At 34.5% G+C, this 20,559-nt stretch overlaps 1 protein-coding gene across 4 annotated transcripts in view; it reads left to right on the top strand.

The window, feature by feature from the left end:
• The first annotated feature begins 431 nt into the window (after positions 1-431).
• Positions 432-20,559, top strand: part of LOC149775160 (uncharacterized) — a 45,836-nt gene continuing 25,708 nt past the window's right edge. For 2 of the 4 annotated variants that reach the window (XM_089944348.1, XM_089944347.1), the window contains exons 1-6: positions 465-715; positions 2,331-2,409; positions 6,766-6,855; positions 8,776-8,928; positions 18,937-19,008; positions 20,165-20,240. In XM_089944348.1, the coding sequence (XP_089800474.1) occupies positions 2,401-2,409; positions 6,766-6,855; positions 8,776-8,928; positions 18,937-19,008; positions 20,165-20,197 (357 nt within the window). In that variant the 5' untranslated portion in view covers positions 465-715; positions 2,331-2,400 and the 3' untranslated portion in view covers positions 20,198-20,240. Of the gene's footprint in view, positions 716-2,330; positions 2,410-6,765; positions 6,856-8,775; positions 8,929-18,936; positions 19,009-20,164; positions 20,241-20,559 lie in introns of all 4 variants that reach the window. The other 2 variants (XM_089944346.1, XM_089944345.1) reach the window with 2 other exon arrangements.

Raw genomic sequence — 20,559 nt, 5'->3', positions numbered from 1 at the left:
CTTTAGACACGGAGACAGACAAGACAGGCGTTTTTATACTTTTTTCAGGAACGTTTATTGATTTTTTTAAATGGAATAATACGAAAGTCAAAAATACATTTTACATTCTCAAAAATACCATATTTATTAAGCTGAGATGAAATTTTTAATTTGACTGCTTATCCCTACATAAAGGTTGAATCACGCGTTCCCAAATCGCATGCCGCGTCATTGAATCACGCGAGCGCCCGATTGAACACGACTAATTTTAATTTTACCACATGCATCTACTACACAAATATTTCTTATTATATAAGATGCAGCATTGCTGATATTCTTAGACAATAGATTATTTTTATTCTGCAAAGCTGTAGTGATTGTTAAGCTATAATCTTCAAAATATAATATTGCCTTTTTTTCACTCATCACGACAAATTTTTTGCCGTTTTACGATAAGTTTGATCACGTGATCAACTTAGCTGCGGGAACAACTTTTCGTCAAACCTTGCCGTGACTTGTAATCACGAGTACACGTTTATGGATAGAGAATAACGAAGTATTGCTGGCTTTCATAATAGAAACAAAATATAAGGAATATTATTATCTGAAATGGATTTTATATACATCTGTAATAACAACTCCGTTTTTTGGACGTGTGTGAGACCTGGCAGTTTAGTTTTCAAAATCACATCCAGTTTCTTTTGAGAATGGATATGACTTTCATTTATTGACTTCTGTAAGCATATAAGACTAATCAAACACTCTCGATTCAGTTTTTGACTTGCGTTACGTTTTAAAGTAGAAGCGCATACTGTATCAGTCATAACTCGTGTCAGTCCGGTCTGCCACATTGTGATAAATACAGTGTACATGCAGACACTGTTTTTAATTTATTGTTGCTATGTGTTTAGAAAATAAAGAAATAAATGAAGAAAAAATTATACTAATGTTAAATCATGCTCCCATTTTGACATAGAGGGGTCTCGGTAAATGGGCGTAGGACGAAATCCCTTCAGGGGAAAATCCCCCCTGCAAAATGAAAGATAGGACATAGTCTAAGTTTTTATACTGACTTATTTGAAAAGGGGACACATTAATATGACATATCATCAGTATACTTCGTATTCAGTTTATCTAATAAAGTTAAAGCTTAACTTTTTAAGGACTTCCCACAACAATAATGGTCAAATACAGTAAGCTCAGTACTTATTCCATCTCTGCTAGCAATGCTCAATTTCCAACAGAGTAGCACCCCACAGCTGATCTTCAGGTCATGCATTTGCAATTGGTCTTTAGATCAAAACAATCATTAAGCTCCCTGTTTGTTAAAATCTAACACCTAACCCACTATACATCTTTACCTACTCAAATCAAGCTGAAACAAAACTCTATGATGCATATTTATGATGGTTTAAAATGTTTAAAAATGGCTAAACTTAGACTTAGAGGAGGGGATTATTTCATATCTTTCATTTCACTGGGGGATTTTGTACTATGAGGATATTTTTCAGGGGAATTTTGTCTGTACCCCCTGTAAATATTGCTAAGAACTGCTAAGCACTTAGTGTGCAAAAGTGGCACTAAGTAGTTATCAAAGCACTTTATAAAAAAAATACAAAAAGAAAATTGTTGTTAATCACTATTAATTTTCATGAATGAATGTATTAATTTAGTGACATGAGTGACAGTCAAATTTCACAAAGACAACCCTTGATGTATGACAGTTTATGCTGCTTGATTTACCTCTCATGTATTTCAGTACCACAGTACCAGTGATTAAGAAAAATGAAACCCATTTTCTTTTATTTTGATCTTTACGAATAAACAATATATTTCTTTAATTAAGACAATAGTTATTAGGAAAATGAAATACAGAGTTTATGTTTGCATTAAGACATTACTATAATGTCAGAATTAACATACAATTAATAAAAAGGTGAAAAAACTATTCAACATTTATTTTCCCCAAGTTGATATTTCTAAAATATAGAAGTATATGGTTTAGAGTGAATTAAAAATTATGCAAGTAAGTCAAAAATAGATAAACATGTGAATAACATAGATATAATCTTTTTACAGGGGTCTAATGATATCACTACAATCATAGTATGTTAAACAAGTTGTTCTAGACACTTTATAACACTTAGTGCCATGCTGTTGGTAGTTGTCAGAGGTATTTACCAGGAACAGACAGAGAGAACTAAACCAAGTGTAATCATCAGATTTTTCTAATCAGACCTTGATTTTATCGGTAGGAAAGATTAATGTGAGTCATAAAGCAACAATGACACATTAATTTTCCATATTTTTTCTTGCTTTACTATGCTATTATTTGCATTATATTTTTTCAGAGTTGATCAAGTTATGTCAGAGTTGGGCAAGTTAGCTTCAGCTTCAACACATCATTGTTGAAAAGAAACCATGGCAGAGGTATCTGATCTTTTTTCTCCAAAATTAAGTGTAAAAACAGTTAAAATCAGCTCCAACCTATTGCTAGTGAATTCATTTCATGCTTATACCAAGTTTAGTTGAATATATGTAAATTTTCATGATTTTTTACAATGTGCATTAATTTGCCTTTTTACCCTACTATTCTTCTACCACAGGATACACTCTAAACATCTTGTTGGATTCCACTCAGGTTTGTCAGTGGGTTACAGTACTAGGGGCACAAAAGCACACCTTGTTGGATGAGGACACTATTAGTATACATGCTGACATCAGTGTGATAAATGAATTACTGTTTGAAGATAATCACACTTTAGAAGGCTTATCAGTCATGTTATCCCAGTCAGTGACAGCTCTGGTGTCACTCTCACCACCTCAACCTGACAAACTCTTTTTTATGGAACCAATAGACTTGATACCATATGGGTTCAACAGCCAATTGTCTTTTCTGAGTGAGATTGAGATTAAGCAATACTGCTCAGATGATAATTCACACATCAGAAGTATGAACCATTTTTTGGGTGTAATATTCCCTAACCTTTCCCAACACTATGAACTGGACAATGTATATAAAATAACAGGGCACTGTTTTGTCATAACCGATCTCTGCCATACATCTGAGGTTGCAATAGGTATTCATTACAGTTGATATTATTATTTACACAAACTGACATAGTCTTTTTTCCAGTTTACCTCTCTACAACACACAGGCACACAAATGGATCATCATCCCCAGCATAGTGCCCGAAATAACTCAAAGCACAAGTACCCAGTTTAGTGCCCCAGTACAGATTGGATATAGATTTACTGCATTCTCATGTCTTTGCCACTTGAGGTGAGATCTTGCTTAGTAATTATTTGGAAGTAACTATCCCAGTCAGGTTATTCTGTGAATGTTGTGGCCTTCCCGATAGTGCAGTCTTCTCCATCTTCATCTCAGATTGTATCAGTGTCACATGATTCACCTAGAGACACTGAAGTATGCTCACATGCTCCATTGTTTTTGCCAGATCTCATGTTAATAAGAAAAGACTTTGCTTATTAAATATCAGTTAAGGAAATCTTTTACATGTTGCCACCAGTGTTATGTCCTCTTCCTCATTCTCTTTCAACCGCCTTGTCTGAAGTTTTAGTACAAGTTGATTTAGCATCAGAATGGACAAACCAGCATTCAGATTTGTATCCCAGTCAGGTGGAGTTGCTTTTGGCTTGCTTACATAGACAATTTCAGGACCCTAGTGTCAACAGACTCTACTTTTCCCAGCAACACCTTCAATACATTTTAGTAGGAGGTTCAATATGACCTATACTCCTGTTTTTTACATGGACACCCATCATTAGATAGAGACACCCATCATTAGACATAGACACCCATCATTAGATGGAGACATTCACCGTTAGAGAGAGACTCCCATCATTAGACAGAGACACCTATTTTTAGACAGAGATAACCACCATTAGACAGAGACATCCACCATTAGACAAACACTCATCATTATTCAGAGACACCTATCATTAAATGGAGACATACACATTAGACAGGGACACCCATCATTAGACAGAGACACATAGCATTAGACACCCAGTGATGTCAAAACCCTACTCTGTGCATGGACTGGAAGTCATTTCATCACACACAACAGCTGGTGCAGAATGTTGTGTGGAGTGGGCTGAACAAGACCTGGTGAAGCTTATCACTGTGGTACAGCATACTTCCTTCCCCGGTCATTTGGCAGCTTCTTAAACATGCAGCTTCTCAACATTAACTAGATTATCAGGAAGGGAGTTTCCCTTTAAGAAACTGCAACTTGGCATATCAAGTCCTCTAGCCAGTTATCTGTCGAGAAGCTGCCTCACATACCTTAGAGGACTAGAGATGGTCTTTCCGGGATAAGAGATATAACTCCCTCCACCTCTTACCTATTCTCAACACAAAATCCACTTTTCTCAATTGATGTCATGCAAATGTTGGGCACTGATTTAAAAAAAATAATTTAGAAATAGATATATTGAGTTATAGATGAAAAATATCAAAATACTATTAATAGTTTTTTAAATTTGTTTTATTAGTTTGTGTGAGTAGGCCTTTAATCTAAATTGTTGAATTGCATTTGATAAAACTTAGTCAACAGATAGAACCATTGTAGATGGTGTCATTTTACATTGTTCAGTTCACTCATCATACATCATTTACTGTACATCACAGAAAGTATTGTACATCACAGAATTTATATCTTAATGATCATGCACACTATGAATTGGGTTAAATTTGTACATAACAGTTGTTTTTTAAGACTAGTATATACTCGCCCTCTCTCTCCCTGTCTGTCTGTCTTTCTTTCACACACACACAATACTGTCTGGCCATGTTAAATAGATTTGACAGTTTTAACACAGCAATGACTGGAAATGCAGGATACATTTTGCAGAGAAAATGGCACACTACCTGTTTCAGAAAGACATAGAAATTAAAGACTGTTGTCACCTAAATAGGTTCGATTGTGGTAAAATTTTACAGCTGTAAAAAGTAAAGCGAAATCTGTCAGTTTAGTTCCCATTTTATCTTTACATTAAAATATACTCCAAAATCAAAATGCTGGACATGTTCATGATAAATTCTAGTTATGCAACTGTATACTGGTATATTGTGGTTTGCAGTTCTGGTATTATAAATACCGCAATATGATTTTCTGTGTCTTGCTTTCACCTTACAAATTGGTGTATTCCTCACAATTTTTTCCAATTTAATTCAATAGCTGTATTTTCTTTTTCTCCTACATATATGCTTGCACAAGATTGCAACAAAATGCAAAATGCAGTGCACAGTACCATTATTTGGTAGTCAGGCAAATTCTAATAGGGGGGCGGTTATGTTAAGACCAGGGGATAATAATTTATAAACTTCACTTTGCTATATATGTTTATGTCTTGTTCCTAATGACACTAAATCAACAGAGTGAAGCAATGAGATTGACTTGTTCAGGGATGAATAATGTTGGATGAGGATCCTTTGAAATGGTGGAAAGCTCAGCAGTAAAAGTTTAGACTCCTTGTACAAGTAGTCAGGAAAAGGCTATGCATTCCTGCAACTTCTGTGCCATTGAGAGAGAGTCTTTAATACAGTAAGAGACATTGTTGCTGCACAGAAGTCTGCTTTGCATTCAGATGTTGTTGATATGTCTATTTTCCTAAAATATTTAGTAATTATTTTAGTGACTTGCTAATAAAGATTATAAAGATAGTGGAGTTTAAATTAAAACATTTACAGTCTTGAAATGGCAGAGATTTTTTGTATTTGCTTATAATTTGACTGCTTTCAGGTGTTTGTCGACTTTTTTCATTTTTGTGCTAATTTTACATGTTCATTTGACTACCATTTGAAGTCTTATACGGTAACATCACCTAGAGATGTTGTATTTTTCTAGTAGTAAATGTTATCATGATTATTTTATTGTTTTCTTCAAGTGTTACTGTATTGCTATATGGGTTTGTTATATCGCAATATATTGCAGTAAAGTTTTGGGCATATCATTGCATTCCTAATAGACCGCTCCAGTGGCCTAGTAGTTGGGAGTGTCTGCCTCGGATGCGGGTGGTATTGGGTTTGATCCCCGGCCAAGTCATACCAAAGACTTATAAAAATGGTAATAACAGAGCTGCCTTGCTTGCGCTCAGCATTAAGAGGTTGGTGTTAGGACTGGTCGGCCTGGTGTTGGGATAATGTGACTGCTTGGGACATCATGCTACATGTCTGTGGCATGATGCCCCAGTGCTAGACATCACTATAAACTGCCACACTGCAGACATCGTAGCGATATGACTGAAAAATTGTTAAAGCTACATTAAAAATCCAAATTACACGCACACACACACACACACACACACACACACACACACACACACACACACAAGCACCTCTAATAAATTTAAACATGTAGCTTATTCACCTTTTTGTTTGAATTTATTGTTAGTGCAAGGGTTCAACCTGCCTGATGACATTGCTCTTGAAGGGTACCCTACTTTGCAACAGATAACAGTTTTTATATCAGTTACCTACTCCCCAATCTAAGTTTATAAGGAATTGCCCATTACACTATGATCAAGATGAAATACTGTGAAAGTTTCAGATGCATGAAAAAGCTCCCAACTATGCTTCCCCTTCCCTTTGCCTGGTGCCCAGGGGCTATTGCCCCTCCCAACCTTCAATACCTCATGCTGCCTCTGCTTGAAATTCATAAGAGTTTCATGTACAAAATGTAAACAGTGATGAAATTACTGAGAGCTATCTACCAAAATTAATTACTGTAATTATTGTGAATCTTTTCAAAATATTTGCAGGAGCTGCCAGTGGCTGCAATTGTGTGCATTGTCCTTGCTTGTTGGGCTGTACTAATCCTAGTTATTGTGGGTCTGTGCCAATTTCTCAAGGTTAGTATTTGGTAGGAAACATTGCAATGGCATTTTTTGCTACCATTGTAAGAATTTTGAAAACAGATAATAAGCATGTTTTGTGTTATGGAGGAACATGTTCTTGAAGTATTTACCCTATCCATGGAAATTGCGCATCAATTAATTGATTTTGTGTGTGTGTGTGTGTGTGTTCTTTTGAAATACAAGTACCATTGCCTCAACAGTTGTGAGATTTAAAGGGTAACTGTTTGTAGGATTTAAAAAATGAAAATCAATGTGTCTGGAAAAGAAGACAGTTTGAAAACTGGCATCCAGAACCAGATCCCAGATCCAAGGAAAACTGGTATTTAGTCAATGTAGGCATGATATATTTAAAGCACTCTACAATCTATGTAAACAACGAAGATAGTGATGATAATTTCTGTAAACATAGAAGTCCTAACTTAGAAAATAGTATCTAATTTTGAACAGGCTAAAAATAATTATATCGAACATGGTATCATTAAGTGACAACCTGTGTGTGTGTGTGTGTATTGAAAAATATTTAACTGCTTATTTTGCCATCTTAAAAGTGCTGCAGACAGACAGTATATACTCTAGTCTACACATTTCATTTGTACACAACAAGCTATCAATTTAGGTCAGAGCACATACACTGCCCTCATAAACAGTTCATTTACACAGTGATTATTTTTGTAAACTTTTCTTTGATGACATCAAAGAATCTGTGTTTTCAGGAGACAGTATGATACCAAAGTTTGTCATTTTTAAGAAAGAAGATTATAATATTTAGCTTTCTTATTTGATGCTAAAATCAAGCATACTACATAGTTTTGGTAATATGGAGATTTACGACAAATTTAATACTATATCAGTGGGGCGTTTTTTTTTGTTGTCTTTTTACAAATAGAATACACTTAACTTGCTATCAAAAATACCAGTACCTTAACTTCCCAACATAATTTCAGTGTTGGAAAAAAATGCTCTGGTGGCCTAAGTGTTTAGAGTGTCCACCTTGGATGCGGGAGGTCATGGGTTCGATCCCTGGCCGAGTCATACGAAAGACTTAAAAAATGGTACTAACAGTTGCCTTGCTTGGCACTCAGCATTAAGAGGTTAGTGTTAGAACTGGTCGGCCTGGTGTCAGGATAATGTGACTGGTGGGACATGATGCTACATGTCTGTTGCATGATGCCCTAGTGCCAGACATGACTATAAACTGCCACACTACAGACATCATAGTGATATTCCTGAAATATTGTTAAAGCAACATTAAAAACCAAACCACAAACACATGCACACACTCATTGTTGGAAAGTAAAATGATACTAAGTTGAAGCTTGATTATAATTTCCATGAACCTGTAGTAACCTTGTTGATCTCACGAAATGACACATAGGTCACATAACTGTTCAGTCTTTAGAGATGTCATTGCTGTTACAACTCTGTGGTCTTAAACTAGGTAACAGAACATGGCAAAACCAACAAGTTTTGTAAAACTTAACAAATAATTTAATTCTTTAAGTTACAAAAATGAAAATTTAAGAGGAACTTACAGCATTATGAATTAAATCCAAAATAATGTTAAAAGTTCGACACAAGTCCAAAAGAATTGAGTGTCCGAATTCCAGGTCCTGAATGTGCTGATGTAACAGTAGTCCCTTTGACTCATGTAGAAAATTTGCATTATTATTTTGCTTGAGGTCAAAATCACATGTTTTACAGATATGTTCTGATGAGAATATTACAATTTAGTTTGCACTGAAAAGAACAGGGAATGGGTTTAGGATAAGGAGTTAAGTTAATTTCTGAGGGGTTAAGATTTGTCAGTCCACAATTACAGGCCTAGAGAGAGGGTGCAATTCCAGGTTTCCTTCTTTCTGAAATTTTGTTGTAACAGCATTTGACCAATTGTACTGTGTAACTTTTTCTTTTCAGTCACGTGGAGTGTGTAAAAGTAGGGAATGTGCACCATGTGGAAAGGAAGGAGATCCTCGCTGCTCTGAATGCTGTATTAATCTCTCTGAGTCCTGTAATTGTTGTAAACCAAGCTTAGATGGGTGTCTTAATTCTGTTTGTGGACAACGAAAGGTAAGATTTTGGTTTGAACTCATAAACATATCAAAACAATGGACTCTTTTGAAGAGAAATTAATGATTCTTTTGAAGAATGAATGTCTAGAAGATTTAGATTAAAATCAGGGAGATTTCTAAGAGCATCTATGAGAAAAATGTACATGTCAGGAATGAAAAAAGAAAGCTCAATACAGAAAGGAAATGAAACCAAGTGTCAATGAAAATGTTACATGTCAAGAATCAGGCCTGCTTGTACACGTTATAGCAAGAATAAAAACATCCCTCAAGACATTACAACACAGTATTCTGTCTGTTATCCATACCAGTGTTTCTGTCATGTACTGGTATAGAACACATCTAGCATTTATCTGAGTCCCGTCCTAGTGTTCCTTATTGAGTTAATTATTATTTTGACTGCAGGTAAGATGGGCTACTTTACAACACAATTTTCACTCCTTTATCCTATATCTGGTATCTATAGGTGTCCTATCTTATGTTCCTTGTTGCATGAGTAATATTTTTGAATGCAGAAAAGACAGGCTACTACAACACAGTATTCTGTCCTATCCATGACTTGTGTTTCTGTCACATAGTGGAATAAAACACATCTAGCATACATCTGAGCCCAATCTTAATTGAGGGAGTTATTATTTTGATGGCAGGCTTGGTAGAGATAAAGAATTGTCAGATGACAAACTACAATCTATAAGAGTGAAGTAGAAATAAAATGACTATATTGATGCAGAGTTGTATTTTTATGTTGTTTGTGTATTAGATTTTAAGGAAATGTTCAACATATTGTATTCAGTGACTATTCACAACATAATAATGATGCACATTATACCAGTATTATGAGTCAATGTACTAAGATTTCTTAGTCAGTTTGTTTCTATTACTGTGAGGTGACCAGTAGGCGCAGTATGTCAGTTTTGGTCAACCAGTGGTGGGCAGTACATGTATTCTCCTTGCATATTAAATGGGAATGGTCATGACTGTGACTTGTGTTAATGTTGGAAAATGAACTGGTATTTCTTAAAGGTGGGATAGTGAGTCAAATTTTACATAGGCCTAAACATTCAAATTTCTGTGCTAAACATTGGTACCAAAGTTATTATGCTATGCAAAGTGTAGCCTTGGATACAAGTGTCATTTCTTAAAAAGAGCAGGGGAGAAATGGGAGAAGTGTCCTCTTTTGGATTATTATATATAGTACATAAATAATTTATAGGTAAATTGTAAGCAGTAATATGAACTTCTGTGCCAGTGTTAACCTCAACTCACCTTTGCATTGAATTTATAATTAGACCTATATATTCAGCAGTTTTGTACCCCAGCTACCATGATTGGTACATAATTCAGTCAACAGTTATGGAATTTGACTACCATGATTGGTACATAATTCAGTCAACAGTTATGGAACTTGACTACCATGATATAATTATGGAGATCTTCATTTAGAAAATTGTTAGTTTGCAAAAATGGGAAATCTTCCAGGGCAGTAAAAGGTAGACTGAGGAATCTGGAGTAAAAAAGAAAAAAAAACAACAACAAAGAGGTAAATCAGGAAGAGTATTAATGAGTTACACTTGTTCTAGATTATGGGCATTGTCTATGAAAAATGGATAACACTTGTTTGAGAATGTGGGCATTGCCAATGAAAAATAAATTATACTTGCACATCAATCTTAATTACCCTTGATTTGCTTCCAGCTTCGTTTCTTACAAAGATTACACTGTCCATAACAAATTTACTGATTGACATCTGCTTGACAATAATTTAAACCTTGATGGCTAGTAATATTGCACCAGTGGATGATATACATGAACTAGGTGAAGCTAACAGTTCACTGAAGTCAGACTTAGATTCAACTGACTTAGGTTGGATTGTTTTGAGATTATGTTTGAAGTTTATGATAGAGGAAGAGGTAACAATTATGACATGAATGGACTGCCTTTTGATCAGATATCAGCATTATTATGTTTTGACATCAAATTATAATGAACTGGTCAGAACTGGAGCATATCGTTATGGTGGCTCGCATAGCCAGTTGTCACTGGAAGTGGACCAACTTTAATTATTTTATTGGCAAGTTGCTTGATTTAAAAGTTCAGAATTGTTTATGACTTCACTGGATTCATTTCTGATAAAATATCGGCATTTGTCTGATTGGGCTTTAAATTATAATCAGTTAGACAAAACGGGAATATACGGTTTCTCGCCAAGCCAGTTTTCAGTGTGGGATTGTGTTTTATTGGTGATTAATTTGCTTAAATTGGCGAAACATTTAAAACCTCTAACGTTTTAATTAGTGGATCATTCAGAAAAAAATTGAATGGACGTAATACTCAGTGCTCACATTCGAACTTGAAAATCATTTTTTTGTGTGTCTATCTCGGAAACGACCTGGCAGTTATTAATTTTCTGACTCTAAGACTCCTTAGAAACAGAAAGACAGTGTCAGCTCTGTGGAGAAGAAGAAGAGTCAATCTCCAAAATTTGTTAGAAAATTTAAGGATGAGTGGAAAAGTGAACTGACATTTCTGTGATGTACATCCTTGATATTTGAATAAAATATAACCTTCGTAGTTGTATGGGTATATTTTTGTACATAAAATGATTTGAGCAGTTGATAATAGAATATGTTGAAAAGTTGAAAATATAATCGGGTATAAAATAATCCTCTGTTTTATATACAAAATATACACACAGTAACATATAGTTAGAAAGAGAAATACTTTAACAAATATGAGATTGTATATTGCTTACAAAATACTATACAGGTATTTCTCATTATTCAGCACGAGACAATAAATCTGAACCATCATTTGTTTCCACCAATAACAAGGAATCACAGCTCATGACTGTCCAAAAGAATTGACTCTCAAGATTTTAGTTTTGATTCTTGAGATTTTCATTTGACTCCTGAGAATTTGGGGTCAAGGGTCAACTGAGTCTTCAGTTTTTAAATCTATTGAGAACCTTGTAATATAACTTGTACTAGATTGTGGGTATTACCTATGAAAATGAATTAAACCTTAGTATTTTAAGATTGTGGGCATTGTCTATGAAAGTGAATGATACTTAGTATTTTAAGATTGTGGGCATTGTCTGTGAAAATAAATTATACTTAGTATTTTAAGATTGTGGGCATTGTCTATGAAAATGAATTATACTTGCACTAGATTTTGGTGGGCATTGTCTATGAAAAATGCATTATATTTCTACAGAAATAAAACAAATTAGATAGCATAAAATATAAATAGAAAGCAGAGTGTTATTGTCTTTGAGTCACACTCATGTAAACATTTTGTATTCTGTAATAACTTTTGACATTTTTTAATTTGTAATGGTAATAATAATCTTTTTAAGTATTTGAATAAATAAATAATATCTATTATAATTTTCCATTAAGTTTATAATTAAAGTCTTGAAAAACAAATGGGTGATTTGATTAAATTAACAACATTCACTTGCACTTCTTATTCATTGAAATTTGTAAATGACTTTGGCCATCGACTCCCTGCCCCCCTCCTACTGTTTGACCATGATATGCTCCCATGATTATGAACGTGAAAGAAACAAAACAGCAATGTTCGGAAAGTTTGCAGGTATAACATTTTCCTATTTTTTTTCACACCTCATTTGTATTTATTTTTCTGTAAGTAATCAATGCAAAGTCTGCATAACTCTCTGTATGATTTGCAAAGTCTGCATAACTCTCTGTATGATTTGTCTTAAAAAACCTGCTGTTGGAGGACCACATACAGGATTTTGTCTGGTAATAAGTCCACATCCTTATTTCTGGCCAGTTTATTAGACTGTCATGCAGGTTTTATCATGGCATAAATACTGAACCAAGAACTCTGATATGTCTTTAGTTGTTTTGCTATGAGCATATGAGGAAGTCAGCTCCTATAAATTGATTCTCTACTGATTACTATCTGCATTTACATGTAAGTAAGAAAAATAATCCATTCATTATTATGATTTTTTAAAACTTGTTGGTAAAAGAAGTGCATAGAAAAGGTTTGTTTTCAAGAAAATGTCCAAATATCCACTGAGGCGGCATAGTTATGATCAGAATCAGTGACCATTAAGTTTTGCTCTTTTAGCTCTATTAGTCATAGACCAGAAGAACTGATGGGATTGCCTGAAGTCCAACAGTCTGTCATCCATATGGGATTGCCTGTTGTCCATTGGTCTGTCATCCATATGGGATTACCTGTTGTCCATCGGTCTGTCAACCATCTATCCATTAGCGAAAGTTTGTTATTATTGCACCTTTAAAACAGCTTGATTGATTGTTTTGAAACTTTACACATAATCATCACAAGGTCTAGTTGGCTGCAAATGGTGTGTCATCAGGCAAGGATTCCATTGCCTTAGCATTAAATAACCTACTTGAGTTGCTGTGCCATGTAACACCATAAATCTCAAACAAACAGCTAAATAAAAATGATGGTGATCAATGGTGATCCTCTTGAAAATCTTGTTGTCACGACTGCTCTTGAAGGAATGGTCATATTGACATGGCAGCCATCTTGAAAATCTTGGTATCATAACTCCTCTTGAAGGAATGGTCATATTGACATGGCAGCCGTCTTGAAAATCTTGTTATCACATCTCCTCTTTGCAGAATGGTCATATTGATATGGTTTTCATTGAAGCACTTCTCACTACATTAGATCCTGTCCTGAAAGACCACAGCTTCTGCCAAAAATAAAGATGGTCTCTCAAGGAAATTGTGTTTAGTCGTGCCATCTTGAAAATCTTGTTATCTCTACTCTGCTTGTATAACTGATGGCATTACAGTTTAGTGTTAAATCAAACACTTCTTGCAAGTTTTCAGAGCCAGATCTAAATTTACCTGGGAGTCAACTCATTGGTCAATGCACTTAACTTTGTACCACAGCAAGTTTATGCATACAGTAAATTGTACATATACAACTGAATTTTGACTAAACTTTGTATTTATCTGTATTCCAATGAACCGGTTGATAGTTAGCACTCTGATGTTGATTTTAAGGTCAAAGGTCATGACTACTCAGGGTTTTCAGCTGTTTGGGCTTCTGAGCAAGATATCTCTTATAAGTCTGAATTTTGTTTTGTGGATATATCGGATGAATTCCTTGAATAATGCCACATAAATAACTGTTTGTTGGGGTTTTTTTTTCTTTCTCAGAAATATTTTAGATCTGTCCAAACCTATGACATGGATACATCCTGAAAATAAAAGTGACGAGTTGCTTTTCTGTCCATGATGTGATGTTTTAGCTCATTGGTCAGTTGATAGATAATTTTGCCCATCACTGAACAGGTATCTTGTGAACACGTTAACTGAAGTAAGAAAAATCTTTTCATCACCAAATGGATACATTAGAGTCTCTGAAGAATGTGAGAGATGATTTTAATGCTCAGCAGGTAAAAGGAACAAACAGTCTTATCTTGGATTCCTGGATATTCTTTTCAGTTGGTAGATACACAGTCCCACAGATAGATTCTTGTTTCCCTAACTATCACCATTACTACCTGTTAATACTAACCAATTTAGTAAGTAAATTTAGGAAGTTTGTTGTAGATGTGTCATGTCGTAACTTGATGATACACCATTGAATCTCTAAAATTTGTTGGCATAGCTTAGATTTTAAGAAAAACACGTACATTGTAGTATGCCAAGAAACACATACGTTGTAGTATGCCAAGAAAAACACATATATTGTAGTATGCCAAGAAAAACACATACATTGTAGTATGCCAAGAAAGACACATACATTGTAGTATGCCAAGAAACACATACATTGTAGTATGCCAAGAAAAACACATTGTAATATGCCAAGAAAAACACATACATTGTAGTATGCCAAGAAAAACATACACAGAAGTATGCTAAGAAACACATACATTGCAGTATGCCAAAAAAACACATACATTGTAGTATGCGAAGAAACACATTGTAATATGCTAAGAAAAACAAATACATTGTAGTATGCCAAGAAACACATACATTGCAGTATGCCAAAAAAAAATATATTGTAGTATGCCAAGAAAAACACACATTGTAGTATGCCAAGAAACACATACATTGTAGTGTGACAAGAAACACATACATTTTAGTATGCAAAGAAAAACATATACATTGTAGTATGCAAAGAAACACACATACATTGTAGTATGCAAAGAAAAACACATACATTGTAGTATGCCAAGAAACACACACACTGTAGTATGCCAACCATTTTATTAAGTACATTTAGGAAGTTTGTTGTAGATGTGTTGTGTCTCAACTTGATGATACACCATGGAATCCTTTCTATACCCTACTAGACTTCTAAAATTTGTTGGCATAGCTTAGTTTTTAAGAAAAACACATATATTGTAGTATGCCAAGAAAAACACATACATTGTAGTATGCCAAGAAACATACATTGTAGTATGCCAAGAAACACATACATTGCAGTGTACCAAGAAAAACATACATTGTAGTATGCCAAGAAACACATACATTGTAGTATGCCAAGAAACATACCTTGTAGTATGCCAAGAAACACATACATTGCAGTGTACCAAGACAAACACATACATTGTAGTATGCCAAGAAACACATACATTACAGTGTACCAAGAAAAACATACATTGTAGTATGCCAAGAAACACATACATTGCAGTGTACCAAGAAAAACACATACATTGTAGTATGCCAAGAAACACATACATTGCAGTGTACCAAGAAACACATACATTGTAGTATGCCAAGAAAAACACATACATTGTAGTATGCCAAGAAAAACACAGACATTGTAGTATGCCAAGAAACACATACATTGTAGTATGCCAAGAAACACATACATTACAGTGTACCAAGAAAAACACATATATTGTAGTATGCCAAGAAAAACACATACATTGTAGTATGCCAAGAAACACATACATTGCAGTGTACCAAGAAAAACACATATATTGTAGTATGCCAAGAAAAACACATACATTGTAGTATGCCAAGAAACATACATTGTAGTATGCCAAGAAACACATACATTGCAGTGTACCAAGACAAACACATACATTGTAGTATGCCAAGAAACACATACATTGCAGTGTACCAAGAAAAACACATACATTGTAGTATGCCAAGAAACACATACATTGCAGTGTACCAAGAAACACATACATTGTAGTATGCCAAGAAAAACACATACATTGTAGTATGCCAAGAAAAACACATACATTGTAGTATGCCAAGAAACACATACATTGTAGTATGCCAAGAAACACATACATTACAGTGTACCAAGAAAAACACATATATTGTAGTATGCCAAGAAAAACACATACATTGTAGTATGCCAAGAAACACATACATTGCAGTGTACCAAGAAAAACACATATATTGTAGTATGCCAAGAAAAACACATACATTGTAGTATACCAAGAAACATGCATTGTAGTATGCCAAGAAACACATACATTGCAGTGTACCAAGACAAACACATACATTGTAGTATGCCAAGAAACACATACATTGCAGTGTACCAAGAAAAACATACATTGTATTATGCCAAGAAACACATACATTGCAGTGTACCAAGAAAAACACATACATTGTAGTATGCCAAGAAACACATACATTGCAGTGTACCAAGAAACACATACATTGTAGTATGCCAAGAAAAACACATACATTGTAGTATGCCAAGAAACACATACATTGTAGTATGCCAAGAAAAACACATACACTGAAGTATGCCAAGAAACACATACTTTGTAGTATGCCAAGAAAAACACATTGTAGTATGCCAAGAAAAAAACATACATTGTAGTATGTCAAGAAAAACACATATATTGTAGTATGCCTTCTTGCTTCTTTCTGACATTTTATGTATCTTATATGTATCTTATGTGTAGTGTTTTTATTGTCTTGTTTGTGCATATTATCATTGGAAAAATATTTTTGTCCCAACCCAGGAAACAGTTTGCTCTGGAAGGTCATATCTGCAAATTGCTTTTTTTTTTCATGATAAGATTATGGGTCCGCTGTAATATATTTGTCAAAAGTTAAGGGATGGGCTTATTACAAATACATGTATATGCAACAAATTACTGTATATGGAAGCTGATGGTTCATTTATCTAGCATGTTTTTTTTTTAGATTAATATAACAGTGGCAGGAAATAAAACAGCTTGATGTAAAAGAAATGATGTTAGTATATGCATTATTCAAAAGGCAACGCTATAGAAATTAACAATTGATTTAAGTTACATCGAACCTGGTGTTCTTTTATTAATACAAAATTGAATCTACAATTTCCAATTTTGACCAAAGAGCCTTGCAAGGATAATATTGGGATAATGATCTCAAAAGTTATATTTTTTAATTAAAAGCCTGGAATACTTGCATGAAATTTTACTTACCCAACAGTAATGTTTAACTGTTTGGTCTAGTTGAGCTAGTTTGTTGTCATCTACTATTCATTAACTTGGGTTTTCCTAGTTCATATAAAGGCTGCTAGGAGCTCTGTTATAGCTGGTTACTTTGATACAAGATCATTAAAATCAAATATGGACTGAAGGTTTGCAGCCATAAGATTTATGAATTTGCAAATCATTGGTTTATCCTTTTGTACATCTACCACTTTTGCAGAGCATATGATTATACTACCCTGCCTGTCTGTACATCCATCTGCTCATCTGCCTGTTAACATTTCATTTTCTGCACAATAACTTCAGTTTTACAAATCTACCTTCAGCAAGCTTTGTGGATAGCTCACACACACTTGAGGTAAGGGAGAAGTCTGTTGATTTGGGGTAAAAATGCCAGTGGTCAGAATCATATTGACTGAAAGAAGAAAATGGTTTCTGTACACTAAGATTAGTTCTTCATCACATACTTGCACTTGGAGTAAAACTAACCTATTGATGTTGGGGTTAAAAGGTGAAAGGTCATTGTATTAGAAGAAAAATGGTTTCTGCTCAATAACATTAGTTCAACATGTCATGCCTGGACCATACATTGTGGATAGCTTGCACTTTGGGTAAGGAAGAAGCCTATCAGTTGTAGGGTCAATATGCCAAAGGTCAAGTCTAGTGACTGAAAAAAGAATATCATTTCTGCACAAAAATGCAATTTCTTGACCAACTAACATTTGGGTGCCAAAGTACCTTTAGTCTGTTGTTATTGTGCTGGATTCACTATAAAAAGGTGCAAGTTCCCATTCTACGAAGTGGATCAACCTGGGTTGGCACCCATGATGTATCCTTGGGCAAGGCACTATGATCCAGTTGCCTCAGCATTAAATAAGCGGTTTTTGTTGCTGTACTCTAAAACACCAAACCATATTCACCAAAGGTTTTTGATGACTTGCATAATGGGTAGAAAAGAACCTTGTTCATTTGGGGGTCAAATGTCAATGTCACCATGGCTGAGAGAGGAAAGTTGATTCATGTATATTAACTTGAGTTCCATATCACAGACCAGGACTAAGTTTTGTGAATGGCTTGCACTTGGAAGGAGGAAGAAGCCTTCTAATTTTATAATAAAATGGTTAAAGGTCAAGTTCACTGCTGTGACTGAAAAAAAAGACAAATAATTGCATAATAACTTTAGTTTTAGAGCATACATGTTGACCAAAGTTTATGAAGACCTTATGTTATGGATGAGGTCTATTGATTTTGGTGTAAAAAATATCAAAGGTCAAGGTCATTGTGGCTCAAAGAAAAAACTGGTTTTGAAAATTGCCTTTTATTCTAGTGTAGTTTTTTTAAACCAAACTTTGTGCATAGCTTGCAGTTAGGGTAATAAAAGCAGCTTAAGATTCTGGCATTAAGATTAGAGTGAAGGTCATTGTAAGTCTAATGAGAAAATAATGGGTTTTTTCCTACAGCAACATTAGTACAATACAACCAAAGAACCAGGTCATTGAGACCCCAGAGTAGCCATATAATGTGTCATATATGGTACTCTTGTTATTAGGTTACCATAATCAATCAAACACTCATTTCTTTCACTGTCTCTTTCTCTACCACCAGCATGTAACCTGTGCTGATATACTCCTCTGCCAGTGTTGTGCTGCTCCAGGGGAAGACCCATGTTGTGCTAAGGTAGGAAAATATCTCACTTGAACCCAAAAATGACTTTTAAATGCTGTTTGAAATTTCTTCACTGTTAATCTTTGAATTCTTTGGTTCTTGTTTATTGCCATAAAGAATAAGAGTTAAGAAGCTTCTATCTGTGACCATTCACACTTTAATGAAGTACTAAGAAATTGCAAATGGAAAATTAACCTCTTTCAGCTCTGTGTTATAATTTTCAGTAAACAGCATAAAACTCTTATTTCTTAACAGTTTAATAGTTGATTTGTATCATGTCCTAGAAGTTTTATTGAGTCATCTATGGTTTACTAGGAAATAAAATGAGGTAAATGCAGATGTGTCTATGGTTGCTATACTGTTCTGTTTGATACAAAATTTGTTCAAATTTTGAATCTGGTGTTTAAAAAATAGTCTTTTGGCTATGTGCCTTTGGTTGCTATATTATTCTTTTTGGTACAGAGTTGTTCTGATTTTGAATCTGGAGTTTAAAAAAGATCTTTTGGCTAAGTTCTGATAACAAAATTTTTCCATGGTCTTAGGACTTACTTGACTTCTAAATACTTGTAACTTGTGTATAGTCATTTTGTTTATTGCTCATCGAGAACATTTGTCAATCAGACAAAATTTAACAAATGCGTGTTCTTTGTGCATAAGAGAGTTTTTGCAGCTTACTTGTACATTTATACATTTATCTTCATTTTGCGAGGGCTTCTGTTCAAAATATCCTCAAACATAATGTTCCATGATATTGACAAATTAAATGTGTTCTTTCTTTGGGACTTAAATTAATAAAAACTCTTCTTCACTTAAATTCGGCATGTATTGAAATCCTTTTTTAGTGGCTACCTTTCACAGTATGGTACTTCAATGTATGGAAATCCTTGTATTATAGCTGCCCTTCACAGTATGTTGGTGTTTTGTGGTGGGTAGAGTTTCATGTTTAGTTTGTACCTATATGTAAAGGTCAATTAGTCGAGCTATGAATTCTGAGTTATGGACATAGATGCATATTTTGGTTTGTTACTGTATTGAATTGATTACTGGTATGTTAATACCTTTATTTTTGTCTTTACTGAAATCGTATATTAAAAATATGTGTTAAATAACACAGGTATGTGAGTACTGTGCTAAAAGATATTACTTTGATTTTCCTTTGTCATCACAGTGCTTCAGTGACACAGGGGGAGCTGTGTCATAGTGTCTGTTGTATGATACGTAGTCATGTATGTCACATCATTTCAGTAAGTATGCTGTCTCATTAGTGTGTTTTCATAGTAACCTCCTGGCTTTGGGTAGCGTGTAGTGCTTTCACACACATCCTGCAGAGTTTGCTAATTGTAACCTCTTCACTTTGGAATAGTAACAAGTGTATGTAAAATGCTTTGACTTACTCTGCATGCTTTGCACTTAAATCTAGCTATAGCTAATTAAGATATTGCTTGTACTTTAAAAGATTTGCACATCCAGTTAGAATGGAGTTTCAAATATACTAATCTCCATCATTTGTCAGGGCATCCCTTCTGCAGTTACAAAAATTGCCTTTTAATAAGGTTTCCTCAA

This window comes from Sinohyriopsis cumingii, chromosome 19 (assembly GCF_028554795.1).
Source record: "Sinohyriopsis cumingii isolate HCF-2022 chromosome 19, ASM2855479v2, whole genome shotgun sequence".
NCBI lineage: Eukaryota > Metazoa > Mollusca > Bivalvia > Unionida > Unionidae > Sinohyriopsis > Sinohyriopsis cumingii.
Note: the sequence above shows the minus strand (reverse complement) of the source record. Positions and strands in the feature narration are given on the sequence as shown.